Source organism: Epinephelus fuscoguttatus, linkage group LG5, assembly GCF_011397635.1.
Source record: "Epinephelus fuscoguttatus linkage group LG5, E.fuscoguttatus.final_Chr_v1".
Classification (NCBI taxonomy): domain Eukaryota; kingdom Metazoa; phylum Chordata; class Actinopteri; order Perciformes; family Serranidae; genus Epinephelus; species Epinephelus fuscoguttatus.
The window spans coordinates 25707966-25732166 of record NC_064756.1 but is presented as its reverse complement, the minus strand read 5'-3'; the positions used below and the strand labels follow the sequence as shown (position 1 = coordinate 25732166).

Below are 24201 nucleotides of genomic sequence, written 5' to 3'. Positions count from 1 at the left end.
ATTGTTCCATTATTATCTTTTATGCTGCTCCAAAATGTATAAATAACAGTACAAGCTTTTCATTTGCATTCAACTGCATGTGTCAACCAGTGGTTTGGCTCTCTGAGACAGTATGACATCTACACAGAAGTGGCCAGAGCAGGGATGGGCACTCTTACAGCTGTTGCTGGTGGCATCTTTTTCTCAGGGTGAGGAACCAGTATGCAGGCGAAGAGGGGATCCTGAGAACCCCCATCTGTCTAAAGACGGAGACATTATCTTAGGGGGAATCTTCTCTTTCCACAGCAGCTGGAAAGAAAGAAAGGACACCTACATGCAGAAACCACTGCCACTGCAATGCATCAGGTGAATTATGAAATCTAGATTTCAAATATCTCACAAGAAGTGGATACAGATACAAAATGGGTTATCAAACTGAGCATTCGATCAAGAAATATATCCCCTTGAGTGTGTTCATGCCATCAAATGCTTCATTTTACTATGCTGTTGTTTTTGTTTAAAGAACAAATTCATTGTGATTCCAATTAACTGTCTGCATCAAGTTTCAATTCCAGAGGTTTCCAGTATGCCCAGGCTATGCTCTTTGCCATAGAGGAGATTAATAACAGTACAGACCTGCTGCCCGGCATCTCTTTGGGATATAAGATCTATGATGTCTGTGGCTCCATTGCCAGAGGTGTGAGGGTTACACTGGCTTTGGCTAATGGTAATGAGGAATTATCTGCACCCTCCCAGGAACCATGTACCAAGCCAGCCCAAGTGCAGGCCATTATGGGAGAGACCTCCTCCTCTCCTTGCATGGCTATAGCCACTGTAATCGGACCCTTTAGTATCCCACTGGTAGGTAACATTTGTAAAGACATGATTTTATTTATTAAAATTAATTTTTGTTCCTCCAGTTGGTCATCACAATTCTTTTGTTTGATTTTAAAAACTGTAGTGTGCTGTATAAATGCTTCATATTTAACATCTTTATCTTGGGCTACTACTTCTTTTTTTCTTCTAGATCAGCCACTTTGCCACGTGTGCTTGTCTCAGTGATAAAACCAAGTACCCATCCTTCCTCAGGACAATACCCAGTGACTACTACCAGAGCAGAGCCCTGGCACAGTTGGTCAAGCACTTTGGTTGGACTTGGGTTGGGGCTGTGAGAACAAATGATGATTATGGGAACAATGGCATGGCCACATTTACAGAAACAGCCCAGCAGCTGGGCATCTGTCTGGAATACTCTGTGTCTTTGTTTAGAACAGATCCACCAGACAAAATACAAAAGATAATTGACATTATCAAAGCTTCCACTTCCAAGGTGATTGTCACTTTCCTCTCCCACATGGATATTGATATGCTAATACATGAGATGTCTCAACACAACTTGACTGGGTACCAGTGGGTAGGGACTGAGGCCTGGATCTCTGATTCCCAAACTGCAGCCATGGATAAGCATCACATTCTGGATGGTGCCATAGGCCTGTCCATCCCCAAAGCACATGTCAGTGGCATGAGAGAGTTTATATTGGATGTGAAGCCTCTCAATACATCTGGTAATGAAATGTTTACAGAGCTGTGGGAGACGTTATTCAGCTGTAAGTTCAAGCAGTCAAAGTCATCCACAGAGAATCAGAGAGAATGTACTGGACATGAGGATCTGACTGGAGTGCAGAACAGCTTCACTGATATGTCGCTCATGCCGATTTTTATCAATGTCTATAAAGGAGTGTATGCTGTGGCTCACGCACTTCACAGTATGCTCAGCTGTAATAAAACATGTAACAAGATGCAGCTAGATCCATATACGGTGAGATGAGCACAGTGGACTTAAAATATAGTTATTACATAAAGTCACATAAACACGGAAAATGTTTTAAATGTTAAAAAAAACAATTGTTGCAGTCTGCTGTCATGGTGTTGAGCCAATAGGCCTAAAAACTGTGTCACATAATGATCTACATCAATGGCTATTCTTCTTAGATTTTACAACACATAAAAAGGATTAATTTCAAAACAAAGGAAGGAGAGGAGGTTTACTTTAATGAGAATGGAGACCCAGCAGCAAAGTATGAAATTATAAACTGGCAGCCAACAGAAAATGGCATTGTGGACTTTGTCTCAGTTGGTCTTTATGATGCATCTTTACCTGCAGACAAACAGCTGAATCTGCAAAATAAGTCTTTAATTTGGGCAAACAACTCACAACAGGTGAGCTACCATGTGAACACAGTTAACATTAATAAAAGAGACTTGCAAAGACAACATCTGTTCAAAGTGAATGCCCGTTCATTGTCGTTTTTCCTTTCAGGTGCCTGTGTCAGTTTGCAGTGAGAAGTGTCGTCCAGGAACTCGCAAGGTTCTCCAGAAAGGAAAGCCTGTCTGCTGCTATGACTGTTTAACATGTGCAGAGGGAGAAATAAGCAACATTACAGGTGTTGTAAAATTTAGTGCATGACTTAACAAAAGTTTAAAAGTTAGCATGTCAGTTTTAAGACACTGCTTTGTAATGTGATTTCAAAAGCATTGATGAAGTTCCTGAAGGGTCCATTAATTTATTATACAGCCTTTTAAATCATTATTGTTATTCATTCAAGAATCACTTTATTTTACACAAATATCATAAACATATACTGATACATAAGTCATCAGTAAAGTCATAAAAAAGGTGGTGAAAGGGTCTGATCACTCAACTTACAAAAAGGCCTACAGTATTTCCTCACCTCATCCTACTAAGCATGCAGACAATTTTGACATCTATCTCTTGGAAACTGATATAAATTCACTGAGACTGAATGAGACCGTGTTTGTGATATAGTACATCAGCATTGCAGTTTTAAAAACACAAAAATGCTGTACGTTGTATTCATAAGATTCAAATAAAATGATGACGCCATGGAGCTGATGACTATCCATTTGTTATCTGTAATCATGTTGTGTCTGTCTTGTATGCATAAAAAAGATATAACATGGAGACCAAAACATCAGATGTACTGAGTAAGGGCCGTATTAGACTTGCCACTTGATCGAGCGTACGCTTACACAATGCGCTGTGTCTGTGTATGTACTTGCTGCAGCACTGCACAGCCAAAACGCACAACACTGGCAGTCTCCACTTGGGGCAGACAACAGAAACATAACCAGGAAATTGGGAAATGGACGTTGGCCAAAAATTCGGCTGTTGGGTGTTGTAAACAAACATGGATGCCCTTGATATGTTTGATGAGGAAGAAGAATTATGTCACTATGTAACGGCATGGAAACATCATAGGGATGCAGTAGTTCCGCACCAGGTCTGTCAGCCTCTCTTCAAAAGTTTCCGCCATTGCTCCAACAGCGACTCCATCTAGTCTGATCTCACGGTCACAGTGTTCATTCGCACGAGCGCCTCTAGCAGTCATGTCAATATTGCATCTCAAGCACGCATCACGGTACATAGCATTGAGATGTGCGGCCGATGCATCAAACAAACGTAGATCACACATGGCAGCCATGATGCAGTCACGTTGTTTGCAGCAAGTATATTACGGCCCTATGTCCGACACCTGCTTTTATATCATGTTTCAGATTCTGTCACCTGTCTGAGATGCCACCCTGAGTTCTGGTCAAATGACAGAAGAGATGCCTGTGTAAAGAAGGAGAAAGAGTTTCTATCATATGAAGAGATAATGGGAGCACTGCTCACTGCAGCGTCCTTGCTGGGAACATGCATCACTGCTGTTGTGGCATTCATTTTCTTCAGATACAGGAAAACTCCTATTGTTAGGGCCAACAACTCTGAGCTGAGCTTCCTGCTGCTCTTCTCCTTGACTCTGTGTTTCCTGTGTTCTCTGACCTTCATCGGCCGGCCCTCTGAGTGGTCCTGCATGCTGCGACACACAGCATTTGGCATCACCTTTGTCCTCTGTATCTCATGTGTTCTGGGGAAAACTATAGTGGTGTTAATGGCCTTCAGGGCAACACTTCCTGGTAGTAATGTGATGAAATGGTTTGGGCCTGCACAGCAGAGGCTCAGTGTTCTGGGTTTCACTGTTGTACAAGTAATCATATGTATCCTCTGGTTAACAATTTCACCTCCTTTTCCATTTAATAACTTTAAAGACTTCAAGGACAAAATTATTTTAGAGTGTGCTCTGGGTTCAGCTGTAGGCTTTTGGGCTGTTCTTGGGTACATCGGACTTCTGGCCATGTTCTGTTTTATTCTTGCGTTTCTGGCCCGAAAACTGCCTGATAATTTCAATGAAGCCAAATATATCACTTTTAGCATGCTGATATTCTGTGCAGTATGGATCACCTTTATTCCAGCATATGTCAGCTCCCCTGGGAAGTTCAGTGTTGCTGTGGAGATATTTGCTATTCTGGCCTCCAGTTTTGGACTGCTCATTTGTATATTTGCTCCAAAATGTTATGTTATCTTACTGAAACCAGAGAAGAATACAAAAAAGAACATGATGGGGAAGGGGGCACCAAAATCATTTTGAAACCCTAAGACATTATGGTGACAAAGGTTTTTTCGTGCCATCATTATTTTTTACATAATAATTTGTTAACCAGATTATTATTATTGAGGACTTGCAATACACTACCATACTTTTACTGTGGGGTGGTGAAGAGATATCTGACACATCACAGGTACTCCACTTCCCGCTATCGAGTCAGTTGTGCACAAACACTGATGAATCCAAACAAACCCTGTAATTTGGAAGGTTTTACATGTAATAGGCTACAAAAATATTAATTAAACCTTTCCAGCTGCTTATATTATGTGTAAGTGCCCCCTCCCCCCTTCAATTTTTGAATAAGAAAACATTTTTGCATTTGTACAATGTATGTATGTATGTATGATTATGTATCAACAAAGTGGAAATAAATTTAAAATATTGCATGAAATTTGTACTCTTTGTGTGTTGTTTTTCACAACCAGGAGAAAAACAACTGTGATGTTAAACTAGTAACTCCATACTAGTTTAACATTACAGTATAAATCCATTCATACTACATACTATAGCTACATACTACACCTATATAACACAGTATTGTTTTGTGGTCCACATTGGAGGCTTAATATCAGGCTAAAATCAGATAATTACACTGATTCGGTGTATGAGGAAATCATAAATTCTTAATTTAACATAAACATCTAAAACACTTAAGGTCTGTCACGTTAATCTATGGAGAACTTTATAAAGTATCTGAGATAAAGATTATAAACTTAAGCCAAGTGAGACTCATTCAGAAAATCTTAGTGAGTTACAAAAGTTTCTATATTTTATTTGCTCGTGCACACAAGTCTTGTCATGCAGGTGAGTTGCCTACATGTTACATCATTTTTTGGGGAGTTCTGCATTTGGATAGAGGAATTAAAGTTACACTTTTGACAACTGATCAAAATAAACAAATCAACACATCTGTTTTGGCAAGGCATTGAACCATGTGACATTTAATTTGATGTTATTGTTATTTCACAGCCAAAGGGATGTTTAATAGTCAGCTGATGTGCCCCTCAGGCCCTCTTTAATTAAGAAAGAAATTGTTGTTTGTATGTTTGTAGAGATGCCTGTTAGTTTATGAAACACTTTGCACCTCTCCAGAGGCCATGTCTACTGGGGGCTGATTTAGTGGGAACACATGTGGTGAAAAGCAGATGCCTCAGGTCAGACTATGACTTACACCTCAGACTCTTCCCACTCACAAGTGCTCTAACAAACTAATAAACTCCCTCTAGAGTTCACAGTGTCTCCAGCCTGCCTCAACACATGTCCTCTCAGGTTATACAGGAAACTCAAGACTGTTGCATCATGATCCCCTTAAGATCTCTGCTGGAGAACTTGAGGTCTTAAGACTCTACCCTGGAGTCTGGCATCTGATATGTTTATTGACCATGACCTTGCCAAGTTTATTTGCTTTTGTTTTTCAAAAGTAGGAAGGGGAATTCACCCTCCCTGTGATGAGCTGAATTGTTGACAGAAAACATCTAGTTGATGTTCAGTTAGATAAATTCCTAAAATAGACCATACAGTTTAGTTTTGTCTATAACTTCACAATGAATAACAAATGAAAAATGTATGTCATAAAACAGTTCACATTGTTTAGTAATTTAAGCCAAGAATCAAAATATGTGACTATTACTTCCACTTCCACTCTGAAAGAAAGGACATGTTGTTGCATTTTGAGGTACAAAAAGTGTGCAAACAAGGATTGCTAGTACTTATGACTACTTAAAATCAAAAATATCCATGTATTATGGGGGTTGGCTCACATCAAGAAAATCAAAACAAGAACATGAAGAGAACAAAAGGAACCAACCCTGTGGCCTTTGCCTATTCCACATGTTCCTATTTTCAATCTTTGCTTTTCATGCGGTTACCCAAACATTGCATCCCTGAATATCTGCTCATCATCATCATTGTTAAAAAACCATGCAGGATTTCCTCCCACTCAGCCATAAGTATATCAGTAAGGTTAGGCACTGACGTTGGGTGATATGTGCTGGCCTACAGTCTGTGCTCCAGTTCAACCCAAAGTCGTTTCATGAGGTTGAGGTCAGTGCTTTGTTTTCGAAAGTCAGGTTTATCCATACGAACTTCCCATTTTCATGGACCTGGATTTGTGCAGGACAATATTGTCATGTTCGAGGAGGGAAGGGCCTTCATCAAACTGTTGCCACAAAGTTGGAAGTACATTATTGTCTAAAACAATGTTTCCTAACCAGGGGTACAAGTACTTTGTCATGGGACACTACTGTAGTTTCTGGGGGGTACATGGAAAGATATTTAGATTACAGTAAATGCACCCACAGAATGAGTTAAAGTGGAAAATCAACATGTGCTGGGATATTTAAAAAGTGTGTTTTAGCATATGAACACAATAACCATGAACCTTGCAGTTACAACAGGCTGATGACGCAAGGCAACACCTTGTCATTCCTTGCCACACCACTGGCAATCCATGCAAGGTATAATAAATAGTTGAAAATACCAGCTTTTGCCACCATTAATAGTATGACTATAATCTTGACCAAAATTATTTTAAAAAGTACAAAATCTAATGGTTAAACTTGTGGACTCACTTGTCCCCACATTCTGGTAAATAGTATACACACACAATCACACAATGGCCTTTGCCTTGTGAGGCACCCTTATAGCATGGACAATGTTGCCATCTTGTGGCAATATTGTGTACTTGCTGAAAAGCAGCAATCATGATAAAAAATGATGGTAATGTTGTTGATGATGGTGTTGGTTATTATTACTAAGGCAATAAAAACATAAGAAATGTGATATGATATAAAATATAAAAGATAAAAGGGTAGTAGTAGTGATCTCTAGTGATCTCTTGGAAACCAGTAAGGAGCCATGCTGCTCAGTGGTGATGTTAGATTCAAGGACACATTGCTCTCTTTGAACAAATCTTAAACAGGAACAAATTAATTTGATGTGCACACCACAGTCAGTTCAAAACCTTGCTTCTGTATGGTGCATGTGCAGTTGTGCACAAGAGCTAGGTTAACTTCTGAGAGCTGAAATATTAAAAAGCACAGAGCTATGACCAGCAGAACCATTAGGACTTGGGTAAGGCCATCTTAATGAGTGTTTTCACTGTGCCCAACACTATGCAGTTGAAATTCCAACACTCAACCAGCCAATTAGCAACTTCATCACTCGCTCAGGGACAGACTCTTATGTTTGTAGGGCTGCTCCCGCTTTACTGTGCCCCACGCCAGAAATAATGCAGAGGGTTTCAAGTTCCTGGTGCGGACGCTTGGTGGATTTAACAACCCCCCAGCTGACCAGTTGTAGATCAATTATTCATGCCTTTTACCTTGAATTCATGAAAAAAACATGTTTTTTTTCTTGCATTTCTCCACCACAAATGGCAAAGATATTGATTCATTTACTGATTTGGGTCCACATAGTACAACAGCAAAAGTATATCAAAACATCCATTTACAAACTCTTACATAGTATAACCCAAGTCCTATTGATTCAGTCACATGGTCAGCACCTCCCTAGTCTCTACATACAGACTCTACATTCAGTGAATGTAGAGTCTGTAGGCAAACCCCGGAGATCTTGCCGCCGGAAGAAGAGCGGAAGAGCCCTGGTTTCCGGTTGTAGGCTGTTTGTAGTCCGCGTATAGACCAATATTGACCAATCACGTTTGAGCCGGCTGCAGTTGTTGCCAGGTTAAACACTCCGTGCGGTGAACTAATGAGGCGGAACATAATTGGCGTCACTGCAAACTCTGAATCCAACGCAATGGTTCAGCATATTTACTTATATATAAACGGACGTCGGAAACGGAAATTCGCCTTCTCCGGCCAAATCAAACTGGAATGCCAAAAAATCGGAGGTTTGCCCCCAGAGGCTGTATCGCTGTCTGCCGGAAGTCAGACGCTGAATACAGCCGATGGGTTCCGAGAATGGCACCTCCCGAACACATACTTTTTTACTAAACTTACTATTTTAAAATGAACTAAAGTGAAACTTATCTATGTTGTCTTTAAACCTAATCTCCAACACTAACGTTCTTAGTGAAAATACATGTTTGGAAGTACTGAGCATACAAGTGGTTAAGTGAGACTTGGATTACATTACACAAGTTGTGTGAAGGTTTGTTAATGGATGTTTTGATATAGTTTCCATTTAAACAAATTGTCACAATTACCCATTCCCACATACATTCATACATGGGTCGCTGAGAATACCATACGAGGTGTCACCTGCTATTCAGTTTTTAACCATTCAACACACTCACACACCATTGGCACAGCCATCGGTTGCAGTTTGGGATTCATTATCTTGCCCAAGTATACTTCAGCATGTGGACTGGAGAAGCCAGGGATCACCTCACCGACCGTCTGACTGGTGGACAACACGCTCTACCTCCTGAGCCACAGTTGCCCCACAAATACAGCATGACATATTGATTTACAAATGGACATTTTGTGGGTGAGGTATTCCTTTAACTCTGCAACCACAGGCCAACCTCCAGCCTGTCCCTAGCCCCATAACCCTTACCTAGTGCCCCAACCCACTGACAGGCAAACCCAACTGTGGGCTGCCTGCAGAAAACCCTCAAAAGGGCCTCAAAGGGCAAAACTGCTGTAGGCACCTGATGACCAAGTGTTACAATAGGATAATTATGTATGTTATACAGCTGGATTAAATAAGATCCAAACTGTGGCTGGAGGAACATCCATACCCTGCTTGGTCAACCCATGTACTGTAAATACCATTAAAAATGAATATTATCTAGTGGACATTATAGTTAGACCTCAGTAAACAAGTTTTTTTTTTTTTTTAATTCTATGAGGGAAGGTTGGAGAGCAGAACAAAATAAATTAAAACTTTAATAAAGAATGAAGATTACTTCCCCCAAAATATAATGTTATTCAAATTCAAACTGCAATTTGAATGAATTATTTCCTGTATATGGGCTTGTGCTTTCTTTTTTATTATAATTGTGTAATATTATGACAATTATGACACATAGTTCACATTTGTCATAGCATTTTTTCCAGTTACATTTATTTGGCTTACAGTTAAAATAATTGTTTAAGAGCTACATGATAAGTTTACTTTTGAGGAAACTCTGGGGAAAACCATTGGTGTTTTCAACAAGCATCATGTCATTAAGCATGTTGTTGTGTTAGAGTCAGGTTTTGACATGCCAGATTTGTCTCATTTAAAGATCCTAAAGATTTTATTCTCTTCAGTGTTAAACCAGCTGATAGTGAATAATGATTCAGCTGTAGTCTTGTTAATTAATGTAAGCAGCTTGTTTTGAAAGAGTTGAGATCACCATCCATTAAAACTCAAAATTAATTAATTTCCAACATAACACCTGGTGAGTTTCATAGCCTCGGGGCCAGATGTCATCAGTCTTGTCGGAAACACTTGCTTGTCTTTGCTTGCCCAGCTGGCCCCTTGCTCCCTGTATTGCCCCCTGGGAAAAAGGTAAATTGGCAGGTTCAGGATGATGCAATGATGTCACGTCCCTTACAGAATATACACAATAACAACCTTAAGTGTTTTCCAAGTGTGTTTTACGCTTCAGTGCACGCTGTTATGGATGTACAAGTTCATAAACAAGTCCCTCCCCATCCCTCCAAGGAACACACCAAACACAATGTCACTCACACACACACACACACACACACACACACACACACACACACACACACACACACACACACACACACACACACACACACACACAGTCATGCTTCCTTTCTATCTGGTGCACATCCCAAACATTAAATCAGGTCTTTTTTTTTTGTGGCTACTTCAATTTGAAAAAATGAAAATAAAATAAAAGTAGGCTTAGATTATGACCATCAGTTATGTTCTGGCAAATATTCATTTTCTAAAAGATATTTAAGAACATATCTGCTCCTTTGAGTGATTGTGAGACTACTTCCCAGATAAGACATGGAAGTTCACTTTTGCCATAAGGTTTTATGTATGAAGTGATATTAGTCTAGGCTATCACAAGGGCACATTTATTCTTGCTTATCCTCAATTTCTCTAAATTCTCTTTTATTTTTCTGCCCAAAACAAAATCAATAATAGCCTTAGACTGCAATTACTCAATAAAGATTAAAGGCTGCAGAGGCAAATGTTTTGACAGTGACAAGATCTCAATTAAGCATTTTGTAAAAGTTGTAATTTCAAAGATAGAACATCAGTTACATTCCTACACCTGCACAGGAAATAGTCACAACACTTTCATTTCAGAAACTAAACCAACATTTCTTGATGGGGATGCTTTATAATGTGGCTTATTTTGAACTGACACACTTTAGGGAACCAAACAGGCACTTGAGCTTTGAATGGTGCGTCTGTATAATGTGAGGATATGTATAGGCCGTCCTTTACTGCCTACGTTTGTACCGTCAACTACTGTGTATGACATGCTTAATTGTTTAACAGTTTTCATCAGGATACAAAAGCCCACATTGTGAAACTCACACAATGTTGAAACAAGTTGTTTGATGTAAGTTGTTTAAACACGCTGTTTAAAAAAATATATTGTATTTTAAAACATGCTCATAGAAAATCCAGGTTTAGACTTAGAATGGTGACATTAGTCCCTCAAGAAACCGTTGCTAATGTGTTTTGGGGACCTTCTTTCTTCCACAGAGCACACATAGCATGAATGAATGAATGCATAGTTGTATTACTGAACAAAACAAAAGCACAACCCTTAAGTGGCCAGGCAAGTTTTATAAAACAAGCAGATTCTGATTTGTTTTGTTTTTTTCTCCTAGATTAGTAGATACTAGTCCATACCCATTGGTAGCTTTGTCACCTTCTACCAATGCCAATCCTCAATGCCTATGTGCAGTGTCACATAGATTGACCACGTCAGTGAGGAGAAAAACGTGGGGCAGACAGAATGACTGACTGACAGAATGACTCTCATTTTTAAGCATTTTTCTGTTGTTATAGCGCCACCCAGTTGCCAATTAGAGTTAAATTTCTCCAGTCACCTTGAGGCGTCCTGTTCCACATATCTACCAAGTGTAGTAAAAATCAATATGACGGTTAGGCCTAGATAAGAAATTAGCTCTCTAGCGCCCCCATTTTGTTTGATCGGGTCAATAATGGAGAGGTCCCCTCAGATTATGTGTGGTCATATGTCTACAAAGTTGCGTGGTGATCAGTGAAACCCTTGAGATGTTATACACCTTTATGTGATGAGCCACGCCCTCCGCAATATTCATTGCCTTATAGAAGCTCAGTTTTAGTAAGTTTTCCAACTTTTGCCAAGAGGGAACTTTAGATCTTGGTCCCTAGATTATGTTCACCGAGTTTCATGCAGATTGGTCAAACTTCCTAGGAAGAGATTGATTTGAAGTGTTTTTCAAAAAATTCAAAATGTCGGAAAATCTATAAACCGGAAATTACGGGTTCTTGAGGCAAATTTGTTCATCATTAGGAGAGGCATCTCTGTGCAAAGTTTCATGTCTCTACGACATATGGGGTATGAGATATGCCCATTCAAAGTTTGCAATTTCAGTCGGTTGCTATAGCGCCCCCCTTTGGCCAATTGATGTAATATTGCTACATTCGCATCCTCCCATGACCCTCTACCACTGTGCCAAATTTCACATGGATTGACCAAGTCAGTGAGGAGAAAAACGTGGAACAGACAAACAGACACACACACGCGCGCGCGCGCACACACACACACACACACACAGAGTTTTCGTCATGATATAGTAGATGTAAGGATAGGCATATGCCATGCCACTGGAGGAGAATAAAATAAATCAAAGCTTCCATTTTTTAGTTAAATGCCAGTTATCCCCTTCAGTATATTCTATGTAATATTCAAATATTGTGGACTCCAATGCACTCTCTCAGTTGTATGACAAAGAATGGCCACTATGAATGAAGCAGCAACATCTCACTTTATCAGTAATTTGAGGCTTTTTGCCTTATTCAATAGTGGCAGTGGAGGTACAGACAGGAAACATGGGGAGAGAGGGGTTCAACATAAGAGACACAAAAGGGTCTCTGACCAGAATAAAATTGGGGGTCTTGCAGTGATATAGTAGCTACGTAAAGTGACCACTTGGCCACCAAAAAAACCCACTAAAGGCAATTTTGTAGTAGGAAATATGGTACTTTTAAAAGATTGATCTGAAGCCAATACAAAAGAGAGAAATCAAATGTCAGATTCTGATCACTCAGAATGGAGGTCTTCCCAGAATGGTCAGCACCTAGCACTTTGCACCATTTACACAAATGGTAATGAGCAAGCATGTGGGACAGACTCCTCTGCTGGTCATATGCTGCAGTCCACTTAAGGCACAGAGCCTCTTTTCACTGTAAGTGTCTGTGGCCCACTCTGTTCAGTTGGCTCAGCATTTCAGCATAACCAAAGATGGCAAGAGAGTGACGTCACACGTCTACTCTAATTTCCACTTTCAGACTGCTGAACTTGTAAACCAGTGCTGAAGGCATGGACTATTCAAACAAATATGCCCAATGACAAAATGTGTGTGCCCCCTGTTGAACCTGGTAAAAGCCACTAAACTTTATCTATTGGCTGATGTAGAGACACAGAATTGACAAGCAATTAAAATTATCTCTTTAAATTCGACTGTGCCAGAACTGAGTGTGGATCAGACAAAGGATCCAAAAACAAAAAACTAGAACTCAACAAAGATGTTTTAAAAAGGACTGAGATGGCACCAAAAAGAAGTCTGTTACCATTTAGGTGAATGAGCTCAGATGGCTGGCTCAATCATACTTTCATTAGAAACCACAGAGGCTGCAGCTCTTCTGGCCCCCCGGTATACATGCTGCTTCAGGAGTCGCCTGGGCCCACTAACTCCTAAAGGCCCCTTATTCAGGTTGGTGGCCTCCTCAACCACATGTGTACACTAGTGGATTATTTAGTTGCCACCACAACAGGAACAGATGACCTTAAGGTCATGTCAGATTCCACGTGTGCAGACTCCCCCTGAGTCCTGAGTGTCAGTGTGAAGATGTTTCAGATTAAAAATGCTGTTACAATTTCTGTATTGGGAAATTTTGGAAAGTTCCTATTTTTTATTTATATATTTTTTGTACTAAAGAGAGAGTTTAAACATTGGGTTCTGGCTGAAAAAAAAAGTCAACTGTTTTGTTCAGTAGTATGCACATTTTTCCAAGATACTGAGACAGAGGCAGAGGTGGGGGACTCAAGTCACATGACTTGACTCGAGTCCAGCTCGTGTCGCAAATTTGAGGACTTGAGACTTGCCTGACTAACACTGATGAAAGACTCGACTTGACTTTGACTTGGTATTCATGACTTGAGACTTGACCTGAGACAGATGACTTGAAAGGACTTGACTTTTTATTCAACATTTGTATTTTGCTGGGTATTAAGAAGTTACATTTTGTTTTTAAAATATGACGCATATGCGTGCCTACGCTATTGCAGCTCTGTCCCTCTGCCCGCACCTCTCCTCAGAAGAATGGCAGTATGTATAGCAGCATCATGAGATTTCCAGTGTGCTTTTATTCAGTTCTTTCTCTATATACATGTGAATCAAACTGTCAATAACTCATTCAGTATTGAATGTGCTTTGCGACCAGTGACACACTGTAAGTGCCGGGCCATTACACATACAGAGTCACCACTGTGAGAGCTGATACATGTACTGTACGCTCAGGCTCCCCAATATAAGTTCACTATCTGTGAGTGTGTATATGTGAGCTTGCTATGCAAGTCCACATGCCATGAGATAGTTTACCCAGTGCTCCTGTTCCTGCTCAGCTCACATTTGGGGATTTAAACAATTATGTCACCTGTTCTCTGACAGCAGCAGGTATGTTATGTGAGTGGAGTTAGGGCTCGGCGGTATACCGGTTTGTACGGAAAACCGGTATTTATTTTTGCTATGATAGGAATTTTTCATATACCGCAATACCGGTGAATAGCCCAAACAACATCCGGAATGTGCACGGCAGGAAAGTGTTTCAGCGGGGACCCATTTCACTGCTGCACACCACAGGCACACTTGAGTGGGTGAGAGTGAGAGCATAGAAAAGTTTAGAGGCAAGAATGGCTGCTGGAGAGAGTCCTGAAAGCAAAGCAACTGTAGCCTACACGATGACCCAGAAGAACTCATACCAAAAAGAGCAGTGTTTCCCCTATATGCAACTAGCAGCGGCGCACCGCCGTTTACAATTCTCCTCTGCTCTCTGTAGCAGACACACACACACACACACACACACACACAAAGCGCACACACACACAGACAAAGCGCACACTAGAGCACGGCTCGGACCACATTTTCCTGACCCGTCCCGAGTCCGAGACAGTTATGGCTGGGCCCCACCGAGCACGTTAGCGGCACGACACGTCTGCAGCATGAGTCCCGTAGCAGCTCGCCACCGTTAATCAATTACAGAGGCTCCACCGGCAACGGGAGTGGCGCAACAACCCCTGTCTGTCGCGTGACAACTCTTTATTTTAGGCGGCTCTTCTATTTTTGTCGAGCTACGCTCCCCTACGTGACCCTCCAGCAGATAAAAACTACATGAAATAGTGTGCTATACGAGCACAATGTGTTTTTAAATGAATAAACCATTATCAGACGTGATATGTGATGATTTTTTTCATGCATTTACCCATGTTTATTTGTGACATTGTGTAAATGTCCGTGGCGGACATTTGAAAGTGAGTAGATAACAAACAGTACAGTAAACTTGTAGATAACTCAAATATATGTAATAACTTAGGTGGAAAATGCTTTAACATTTCATGCAGCCTACATGCAGCCTCTCGGCTCGGCAAACGGTAAACAACCCCGGTGGCTTCTCTACATGTCACTTCAGTACGCAGTCAGTGGAGCCCAAAGGAATGGAGCGGAGCGTGTGTTGCATTCAGGCGTTGTCAGGTAAATAACAAATTCCGGCACTTGAATAGGCCACAGCACAACACAGCAGCATGTCAAGTTGGCCGAACTTGAGCAAAATACCGTGAAATACCGTGAAACCGATATGATTTTTTCTTAAAACGGTGATATGAAAATTTTGTCATACGGCCCAGCCCTAAGTGGAGTCTTTCACCCCGCCCAAAGGTTTTGAAGCAGGAGAGGAAGTATTTAAATACTTTACTCCCTTATTCTAGTAAAAGTAACTGATACCACCCTGTAAAAATACTCTGTAACAAGTAAAAGTCCTGCAATCCCAATGTTACTTAAGTAAAAGTATGTGAGTATTATCAGGAAAATGTATCACAAGTAAAAGTACTGTAAAAATGCCCCCTGTTACTGTTGTAGTCTACTGCTATATATGATCTTATTAGATGACTCTGACTCATGCATTCATGTAAAAGCAGGGTTAGTTGGTTGAGGATGAGCTCATTGAACTATTAATTAATGATTATTTTCATTATGGGATTATCTGCTGATTATTTTCTCCATTAATCGACTAATTGGTTTGGTTTCTAAGAATTCTGGAAATAGTGAGAGATAGCGTCACACTTACGAAGAGCCCAATGTGACACCTACACAGTGTTTGTTTGGTCCAACCAAGGTTCAAACCAGGTTCAAACCTCAACATAAGAAATATTAAATAATAAAAAGCAAAAACAGCAAAAGCCTACCACAGCTGACATTGGGCGAGAGGTGGGGCACACCATGGACAGGTACCCAGACTTTCACAGGGCTAATACATAGAGACAGACAACCATTCACACTCACATTCACACTAATGTGCAAAATTAACGTAACCTCCATGTTTGCATGTCTGAAGGAACTCTCTTGCTTTGAGGTGACAATGCTAACCACTAGGGTGACCAGGTCCCAGTAAACCAAATGTGGGACAAGGAGTAGGTTTGTGAGGGACAATGTGGGACACTCGCCCCCAGCGTGAAGTTTAGTCATCAGAGACTAAAGACATTCATCATAAACTATACAGAGTCTACTGTATATTAACACTGGACTGTTTTAATTAATGAAGTATTTAGCAACACAGAGACTTGTGGTCAGTTCAGTTGATTTACAGGAGAACTCATATAAATGGAGGATAAACCATGAACATAAACTACAGATCACCTGTAAAGCATTTTAATAAATCGATCTATCATAATTAAAACAACTGGAGACTAAAAACAAACTGATAGATGAGTCTGATTATATTTTAATAAATCATCATCATATCTGACAGGATGTGAGTGTTTCTGTGACTTCCTGTAAGGATTGAAGGCTGCTGGAAACTGTCAGGAAACTGTTCGACTTCACCGCAGCTTTTTGTCACTCCCCTTCGCTGCGACCACCTCATCTCGTCTACTTTGCAGGCAAGGCGCAGTTCAACTCTAACGAGCCGGCGCGAGTGTCATTAGCTAACGAGTGTCACCTGTTGCTTTCAAGGAGGTTGAAATAGTTGCTATATGGGGCGAGTGGGGCGAGCCCTAGCGCTTAAATGCACAGAGCCACATGGACCGGCCGCTGCATGCAGCTTCTTCTAATTGGCCGGGGGGCAAATGCAAGCACGGGTGACAACCAATCATGCGGGACATGGTCTCAATTTGGGTGACGCGTGAAAAGAGACAGAAATGCTGTGCAGTCCCATGCAATGCGGGACGTCTGGTCACCCTACTAACCACTCTACCACCATGCCATTGTACGTCTTGAGTGAAAAATCTAATTTGTAAAGTAACTGGAAACTAAATCTGTCAGATAAATGTCGTGTAGTAGAGGTGGACAGTGGTATAAGAAGAACAGACTCAGATTTGTACTTCCAGCACCTGAGTAGATGTATTTAGTTACATTCCACCACTGGGTAAAGTTTCTGTTATATTATCTTGATGAGTTTGTGAGTATGACTTGACTGTGACTTGCTTGACCTGACCACTGACTTGACTCGGCTTGCTTGACTTATAGCAAGGACTCGACTTGCTTGATTTTCACCACAGTGACTTGGGACTTGCTTGAGACTTGAAGGTTATGACATGAGACTTGCTTATAACTTGTACATGTGTACACATGGGGGAATCAAAGTCGAGCACACTTAACAATAAATTCTTTCAGAAATAACACCTTAAACATTCAAATTCACCAAGTTTTTAACTAAAATGAATCCTTATTCTGTCTTTGAGCTCCATTTTTTGGACCATCCTTTTGTTTCTTTCTTCCTCCTTTATGCTCTCTTCTGTCTGTCTGATTAGAGGCATAGATTTCAGAGGGGACGCAGGGTACACCCTTTTATGTCTTTCTTTCTTTCTTTTATTTATAGTTTTGAATTGACATGTCAACACGTCCCATCTTGATATTTACTGATTACACCCCATAAAAAAAGTAGAAGAGGTCTTTGAATTTAACAAAATTAAACACTTTTTGTACTTTAAATTGATGCAGAAACATTCACCAGAATACAGGAAATTAGGACATTCAAAATTGTCTGGGGTAGGACCCCCAATCCCCTGCTTCAAGTGTCTGTTGAAACAAAACTTAACACCCTTGTGTCCAGCTGACTGTGTGTCTTTATTTCTCCCCAATCTTTGTCTCTCCCCCTGCTAATCAGTATATGCTGTAACTCATCATCTCATCATATCTGTTTTTGACTTGCTCACAACTATTTTGATCTCTCTGTTAGACAGTTTTGTTCTCACCATTCTATCAAAGTTACTGTCTGGCTTTTTTTCTTCTTTCTGTTTGTATTTCTGTCTTGTTTTGCACATTCAAGGGCATAATAGAATACAGTGAAACATACAATACTCAGGGGCTTTAATTATCTTGAATCACCCTGTGAGGACAACTGTGATACAATTGCAGTCTCTTTATTGTTCACTTCTAATCAGCTTGTTTTCAGAAACAATAAGGTTGACCCCATTTCCCCTGAGTACATGAAGTCCTTTGAGTCTGAAATCTTGTTAAGGCTAACTTACAAGGAAAGGAATTAACTGTATCATAATACTGAGCATTCTGTCTTAGGGCAACACTGTCCTTCCTCTTTTGAGCGTCACACAGGGACATATTAGGTGAATAAGGAAACATATATGTCCTCAGGCAACAAAACATAGAGCATGTAAAATTCTCTTTGCTACACTCTGCTGCTTTGTTTTGTAGCCTGCAGGGTTTGTCCTGATAATGATACGCACAACAAGCTAATGACTCATTGATTTCACTGTATTAAACATGTGTAACCCCACAGAGGGGTAAGAAAAGTCGTGAAAAAAAGGACAGAAAATTCGTAAAAGTAGTTACACATTTTGTAAAAAAAAAAAATATAAATCATGGATGGTGATGTTACCATGCAGATAATACTGTAACTACTTAAAAGTTAAACTGTATGTCAGATAATATAATAACCTTACATTAAATGTGCTTTTTAAACAATAAAACAGTGCTTCTAATGCATGGCTTTTGGTTTATTACTGTTAACAATGCTTTTAAGGTTTTAATAGTCTCTTCTCACTCTGTAGTTTGTTGTGTTTCAAATTGGTTTGTGTGTACGCGCATGTGTGTGAGTGGACCCCACAAATGCTCAAAAAATATGTGGACCTCTCAAGGGAGGAAAACACGTATGTGTGTGTTTGTTTGAAAGGTATGTAACTAGTTTAGCAGCCTCTTGTGACATGGGTCCTCTGCCTGCCTCTTCATATCACTGAAGGATGAGTGCAGGGTCTATTCAGGCATGACACTGTGACATGACACACCTCATGTCCTTCTCCATTATGGTCAAGTGCTCATCCCAGTGTTTTGTTATTGCTGTTACTAACAAAACAGGGGGCTCTTTTCCATTGATTGAAGGCCCAGGGGAAATGAGGTTAATTTGACATTTGTGATATGAGGCAGGTAGCATATATAGGCTACGAGGCAGCATCTCCCACTTGATGCACGAGACTGGAAATCTTCTCTGTGCAGCATTAATGCAATACAGCAAGCTAGGTTGATGTTATTTTTTAACAAGTACATTTGAGTTAATAATGGTTTTCTGATTTTGCTAGAAATTTAAAATTTCTAAATTTGTGTAGACACTGTGTCATCTGAATGGGGTTGCTTTTTAATAACCACTGACAAATTATTTGGTGCTTTGTTAGCTTACAGGGTGCTTATTTGGCTCACTATTCAATGTTTATATCAATTACCCAAATATATATTACTTGAACTGGAATAAACATGCACTGGCTGTCAAGGGTGACTTAGCTTTAAGAGAGGATGAGTCATTTTTGGATGAGATCCATAGAGCCCAGTCTTTCAAGCAGAAGGACCAGGGTTGTGTTTTTGAGTCTCCTATGGTGTTTGACTTTTCCCTACAACTCCCACCAAGACCACAACCAACAATGCCAAATAATACCAGGGTCCATGTCCCTTCCTGTGCTGGAGAAAAAGGGGGACATCATCTTCGGGGGACTCTTCTCCCTTCATGACATGGTGGTGGAGCCCAGTCTGTCCTTTACTTCTAAGCCTCTTCCAGCACAGTGCACCAGGTAAGCTGTCTTAAGCTGATCCTTAAATTGCTGTGGCCACAAACTTTTGATTAAGCAACTGTTATCTCTGCTACCATGGCTGCATTTGACACATTTTTTTCAACAGGGCTTTACATTCATAACTGTGTTGAACATTAAAATTTCAAGCTTTGCCTCAAGACATCTTCTCTCTTCTCCCAGATTTAACTTTCGGACTTTCCGTTGGATGCAAACTATGATCTTTGCCATTGAGGAGATCAACAGAGATGGCAAGCTCCTTCCCAACATCACACTGGGCTATAAGATCTATGATTCATGCAGTACACCCCATCAGGCTCTGAAGGCTGCCATGGAGTTAGTGGGGAGTGACAAGGATTCAGAGATTGAAGAAGAAACACAAAGTAAAGGCACCTGTCGTGGGACCGTACCAGCAGTGATAGGAGATGGAGGCTCTACTCAGTCTCTTGTTGTGGCCCGTTTCCTGGGAGTCTTCCATGTGCCACAGGTAAGTCAGTCATAGCTGCTCAACAACTGTGTGACAGTACTGTATGAGAGACAGCGGCGTACTTTGCTTTTTGCCACCGTGTTTTTCTGTTGTTACTACTACTGGAGAGGGTCAGCAGTTAGCAGTCTCAAATTCCTAATTATAATTCATGACTTTAATCTTTTAGCAACTGTGAGTTAAGTCCAGCCTACTGATTTCATGGTGTTTTAATGTTGGACATTGTAAAATGAAATTATCATGGGTGTTTTCTTCCATTCAGGTTAGTTATTTCTCCAGCTGTGCCTGTCTCAGTGACAAAAATGAGTTTCCTGCCTTTTTAAGGACCATGCCCAGTGACTTTTTCCAGGTTAGAGGCAGCAGACACACCTGATGTGGCATTACTTCCAGACACAAACAGAAACATGTCTACATTTTCACTTCAGAAGCAATAGAAACTCTCTCATTATCTCGCTCTTCCCCTTTCTTTCTCTAGGTAGATGCACTAGTACAACTTGTCAAGCATTTTGGCTGGACTTGGGTGGGTGTCATAGCAGGAGATGATGCCTATGGCCGTGGTGGGGCAAACATCTTTGTCAACGAGGTGGGTAACACACAAAGATAAACAATTTAATTATAATAAAATGACATTTTGTAACTCTCAGTGCGTAACTTATTGAACATAAGTTGTCATGTATCCCCCTGTTGCTCTCTTAGGTTAGAAAACTGGGTGCTTGCATTGCCCTTCATGAAGTCATCCCTAAAAACCGAGCACAGACCACCATTTCGTCTATCATATCAAAGATCCGTTCCTCTGGGGCTCGGGTGATTCTAGTGTTTGCTGTGGAACAAGATGCAGCCGCATTGTTTGATGAAGCTCTCAGGCATGACACTTATGTTTGGAATCTTCCACAACACAATAGTATTTATAATATGATAAAATTAACTTTGTTAGTTTTTTGTTGATGTGGATTTACTGAGTTTAAATTTATGATATGTTTAACATTGCAAAAATGCAATCTATATCTCTTTAATTTAGAGAGGGGCTGACTGGGATACAGTGGCTGGCCAGTGAGGCCTGGAGCACAGCAGCTGTCCTCTCCACCCCCAAAAAGTACCACCACATCCTCCAGGGTTCTATGGGATTTGCCATTCGGCGAGCACACATCCCCAGACTACAGGACTTTCTGCTTCGCTTGCACCCCTCGAGCCCAGATGCCCTTGCAGATCCCTTCCTGAAACCCTTCTGGGAAGAGGTGTTTCAGTGCAGCCTGGGTGTGCAGGATGAAGGTCAAGAACATAATGACGAGGGTAAACCTCCATGCTCTGGAGCAGAAGACCTGAGGAGTGTAAAGAATATCTATTCAGATGTGTCACAGCTAAGGATTTCCTACAATGTCTATAAGGCCGTGTATGCCATCGTCCATGCACTCAAGGCTATGAGAAGCTGTGTGAAAGGAAAAGGGCCATTTCATCTGCAGGCCTGCCCAGATACAGACAATATACAGCCATGGCAGGTACCATTCCATATGTTCGGTAATTTAGATAAAAGTTATAGTGATGCTAGAACATAAGTGATAGAATCTGGTAATATTACAAGATGATGATAAGCACTTTCTTCCCTTAGCTACTTCATTACATAAAGCAGGTGGAATACTTGAACTCATTTGGTGATGAAACCAAGTTTGATGAAAATGGTGATCCTGCAGCCATGTATGACCTTGTGAACTGGCAGCTAAGTCCCAAAGGAGAAATGGAGTTTGTCACAATTGGCAAATTTGATGAGACGACCTCAGTAGGAAAGCAAAAACTCCAGATCGAGGAAGATATGATTGTATGGAATGGCAATCAAACCGAAGTATGAATCTCAATAGAATAAATCATGTTTTGTGAAATGCATTTTGTCCAATAACATCTCCACTATGTGGCTGTTTTGTGACCAGTGTAGTATGCATTTCCTCTTTTGCTTAGATTCCCTTGTCAGTATGCAGCAGCATTTGTCCCCCAGGTACCCGGAAGGCAATCAGACCTAACTTCCCTATCTGCTGCCATGATTGTGTGGTTTGCACAGCTGGGGAGATTAGCAATCAGACTGGTGAGAAAAGGTTACTCTCCTACATTATGTCTGACCCACAGTTGCAGCTGTAAAGCCACAGTATAGCAGCTAAAGCCTTCTTGTCTTTCCATTAGATGCCATAGAGTGTGTGCGCTGCCTGACAGAGTTCTGGTCCAATGATGGAAGGACAGCCTGTATCCCCAAACAGGTGGAGTTCCTCTCCTTTAGCGACACCATGGGCATCACCCTGATGGCTATTTCTCTCCTTGGCTCCTTCTGCACCTGTGTTGTGGTCGTCATATTCTCTTGTCACAGAACCACCCCGATTGTCAGGGCCAACAACTCTGAGCTGAGCTTCCTGCTGCTCTTCTCCTTGACTCTGTGTTTCCTGTGTTCTCTGACCTTCATCGGCCGGCCCTCTGAGTGGTCCTGCATGCTGCGACACACGGCATTTGGCATCACCTTTGTCCTTTGCATGTCTTGTATTCTGGGGAAAACTATAGTGGTGCTAATGGCCTTCAAGGCTACACTTCCAGGCAGTAATGTAATGAAATGGTTTGGGCCTGCACAGCAAAAGGCAATCATTACCGTTTGTACACTGGTCCAGGTAAGGGCAGCTGACCTTTCATTTCCTTTGAATAGTTAGGGGAGCAGTTTTGTTCTTTCAAATGTTGAGGTTTATTTCTTCTTATGCAGGTAATAATCTGTACAGTGTGGCTGGTTGTTGCTCCTCCCACTCCACACCGACTGATCCCACGCGAAAGCGTTATTGTCATTCTCTTGTGTGATGAAGGTTCACCTGTAGCATTCGCTCTCGTCCTGGGCTACATCGGCCTGCTGGCCTGCCTCTGCCTTCTCTTGGCCTTCCTGGCAAGGAAGCTGCCAGATAACTTCAACGAGGCAAGGCTCATCACTTTCAGCATGCTCATTTTTTGTGCAGTGTGGATAGCCTTTGTTCCTGCCTACATTAGTTCTCCAGGGAAGTACTCCACAGCCACAGAGGTGTTTGCTATACTGGCCTCCAGTTATGGACTACTGGCCTGCATCTTTGCACCAAAGTGCTACATTATCCTACTAAGGCCAGAAAAGAACACATGGAAACACCTGATGTCGAAAGCTGCCACTGACAAATTCTAGAACATCATCTTTATTTCAGGCACATATGGACTTATATCTCTGGCTTTTCCGGGATTAATACAATAAATAAAATAACATTACTTCGAAATGTGTGATTTTGTGGGGAAAAAGTATGACAGTGGTGGTAGAGACAGTGTTTATAGACCTCCTGTCCTTGAATATCAACACTCACATTTCACCACTAGATGGTAGAAGTGTGCTGTTAATGCTGCCTTCTGTCATTCATCATGGCCCATCAGAAAATGCACCACCACACACCATTTTCATAACCAAGAACTTTCCATAATGTTTTCGTAACTTGCCCTGTACATTCTTTTCACTTCTATTTTCTCACCTATGGTTTAGTTAAAGATCTTTTACTTTATTTTGCTCAGTGGTGTAGAAAAAAGTAGGCAGTACAATCACAGAAACAATACAAAAAGCAGTGCATCATCATTAAGAAGTGATGTTATCCTGTAAACCCTCTATAGTCAGTTTCAAGACCTCAAGAAAAAACAGTCAACCATTTACAAAAAAGCATTCTCAAATCAAATGATTTTATTTCTCCAGTTTTATGACACTCCTTTGACATGCTCAGTAGGAATGTGAAGGACAGCTCATTGCTAGCACTGAATGGGAT

At 40.9% G+C, this 24201-nt stretch overlaps 1 protein-coding gene across 1 annotated transcript; it reads left to right on the top strand.

Annotated features, from left to right (window-relative positions):
• The first annotated feature begins 576 nt into the window (after window positions 1–576).
• LOC125888562 (extracellular calcium-sensing receptor-like) lies at window positions 577–23582 on the top strand. The gene is made up of 15 exons (XM_049575965.1): window positions 577–840; window positions 1007–1798; window positions 1972–2199; window positions 2300–2423; window positions 3556–4455; window positions 19770–19929; window positions 20110–20413; window positions 20673–20759; window positions 20886–20993; window positions 21107–21286; window positions 21433–21906; window positions 22017–22247; window positions 22361–22484; window positions 22580–23052; window positions 23142–23582. The coding sequence occupies exons 1-15, from the start codon at window positions 577–579 to the stop codon at window positions 23580–23582; spliced, it is 4890 nt and encodes a 1629-aa protein (XP_049431922.1).
• The last annotated feature ends 619 nt before the right edge of the window (window positions 23583–24201 follow it).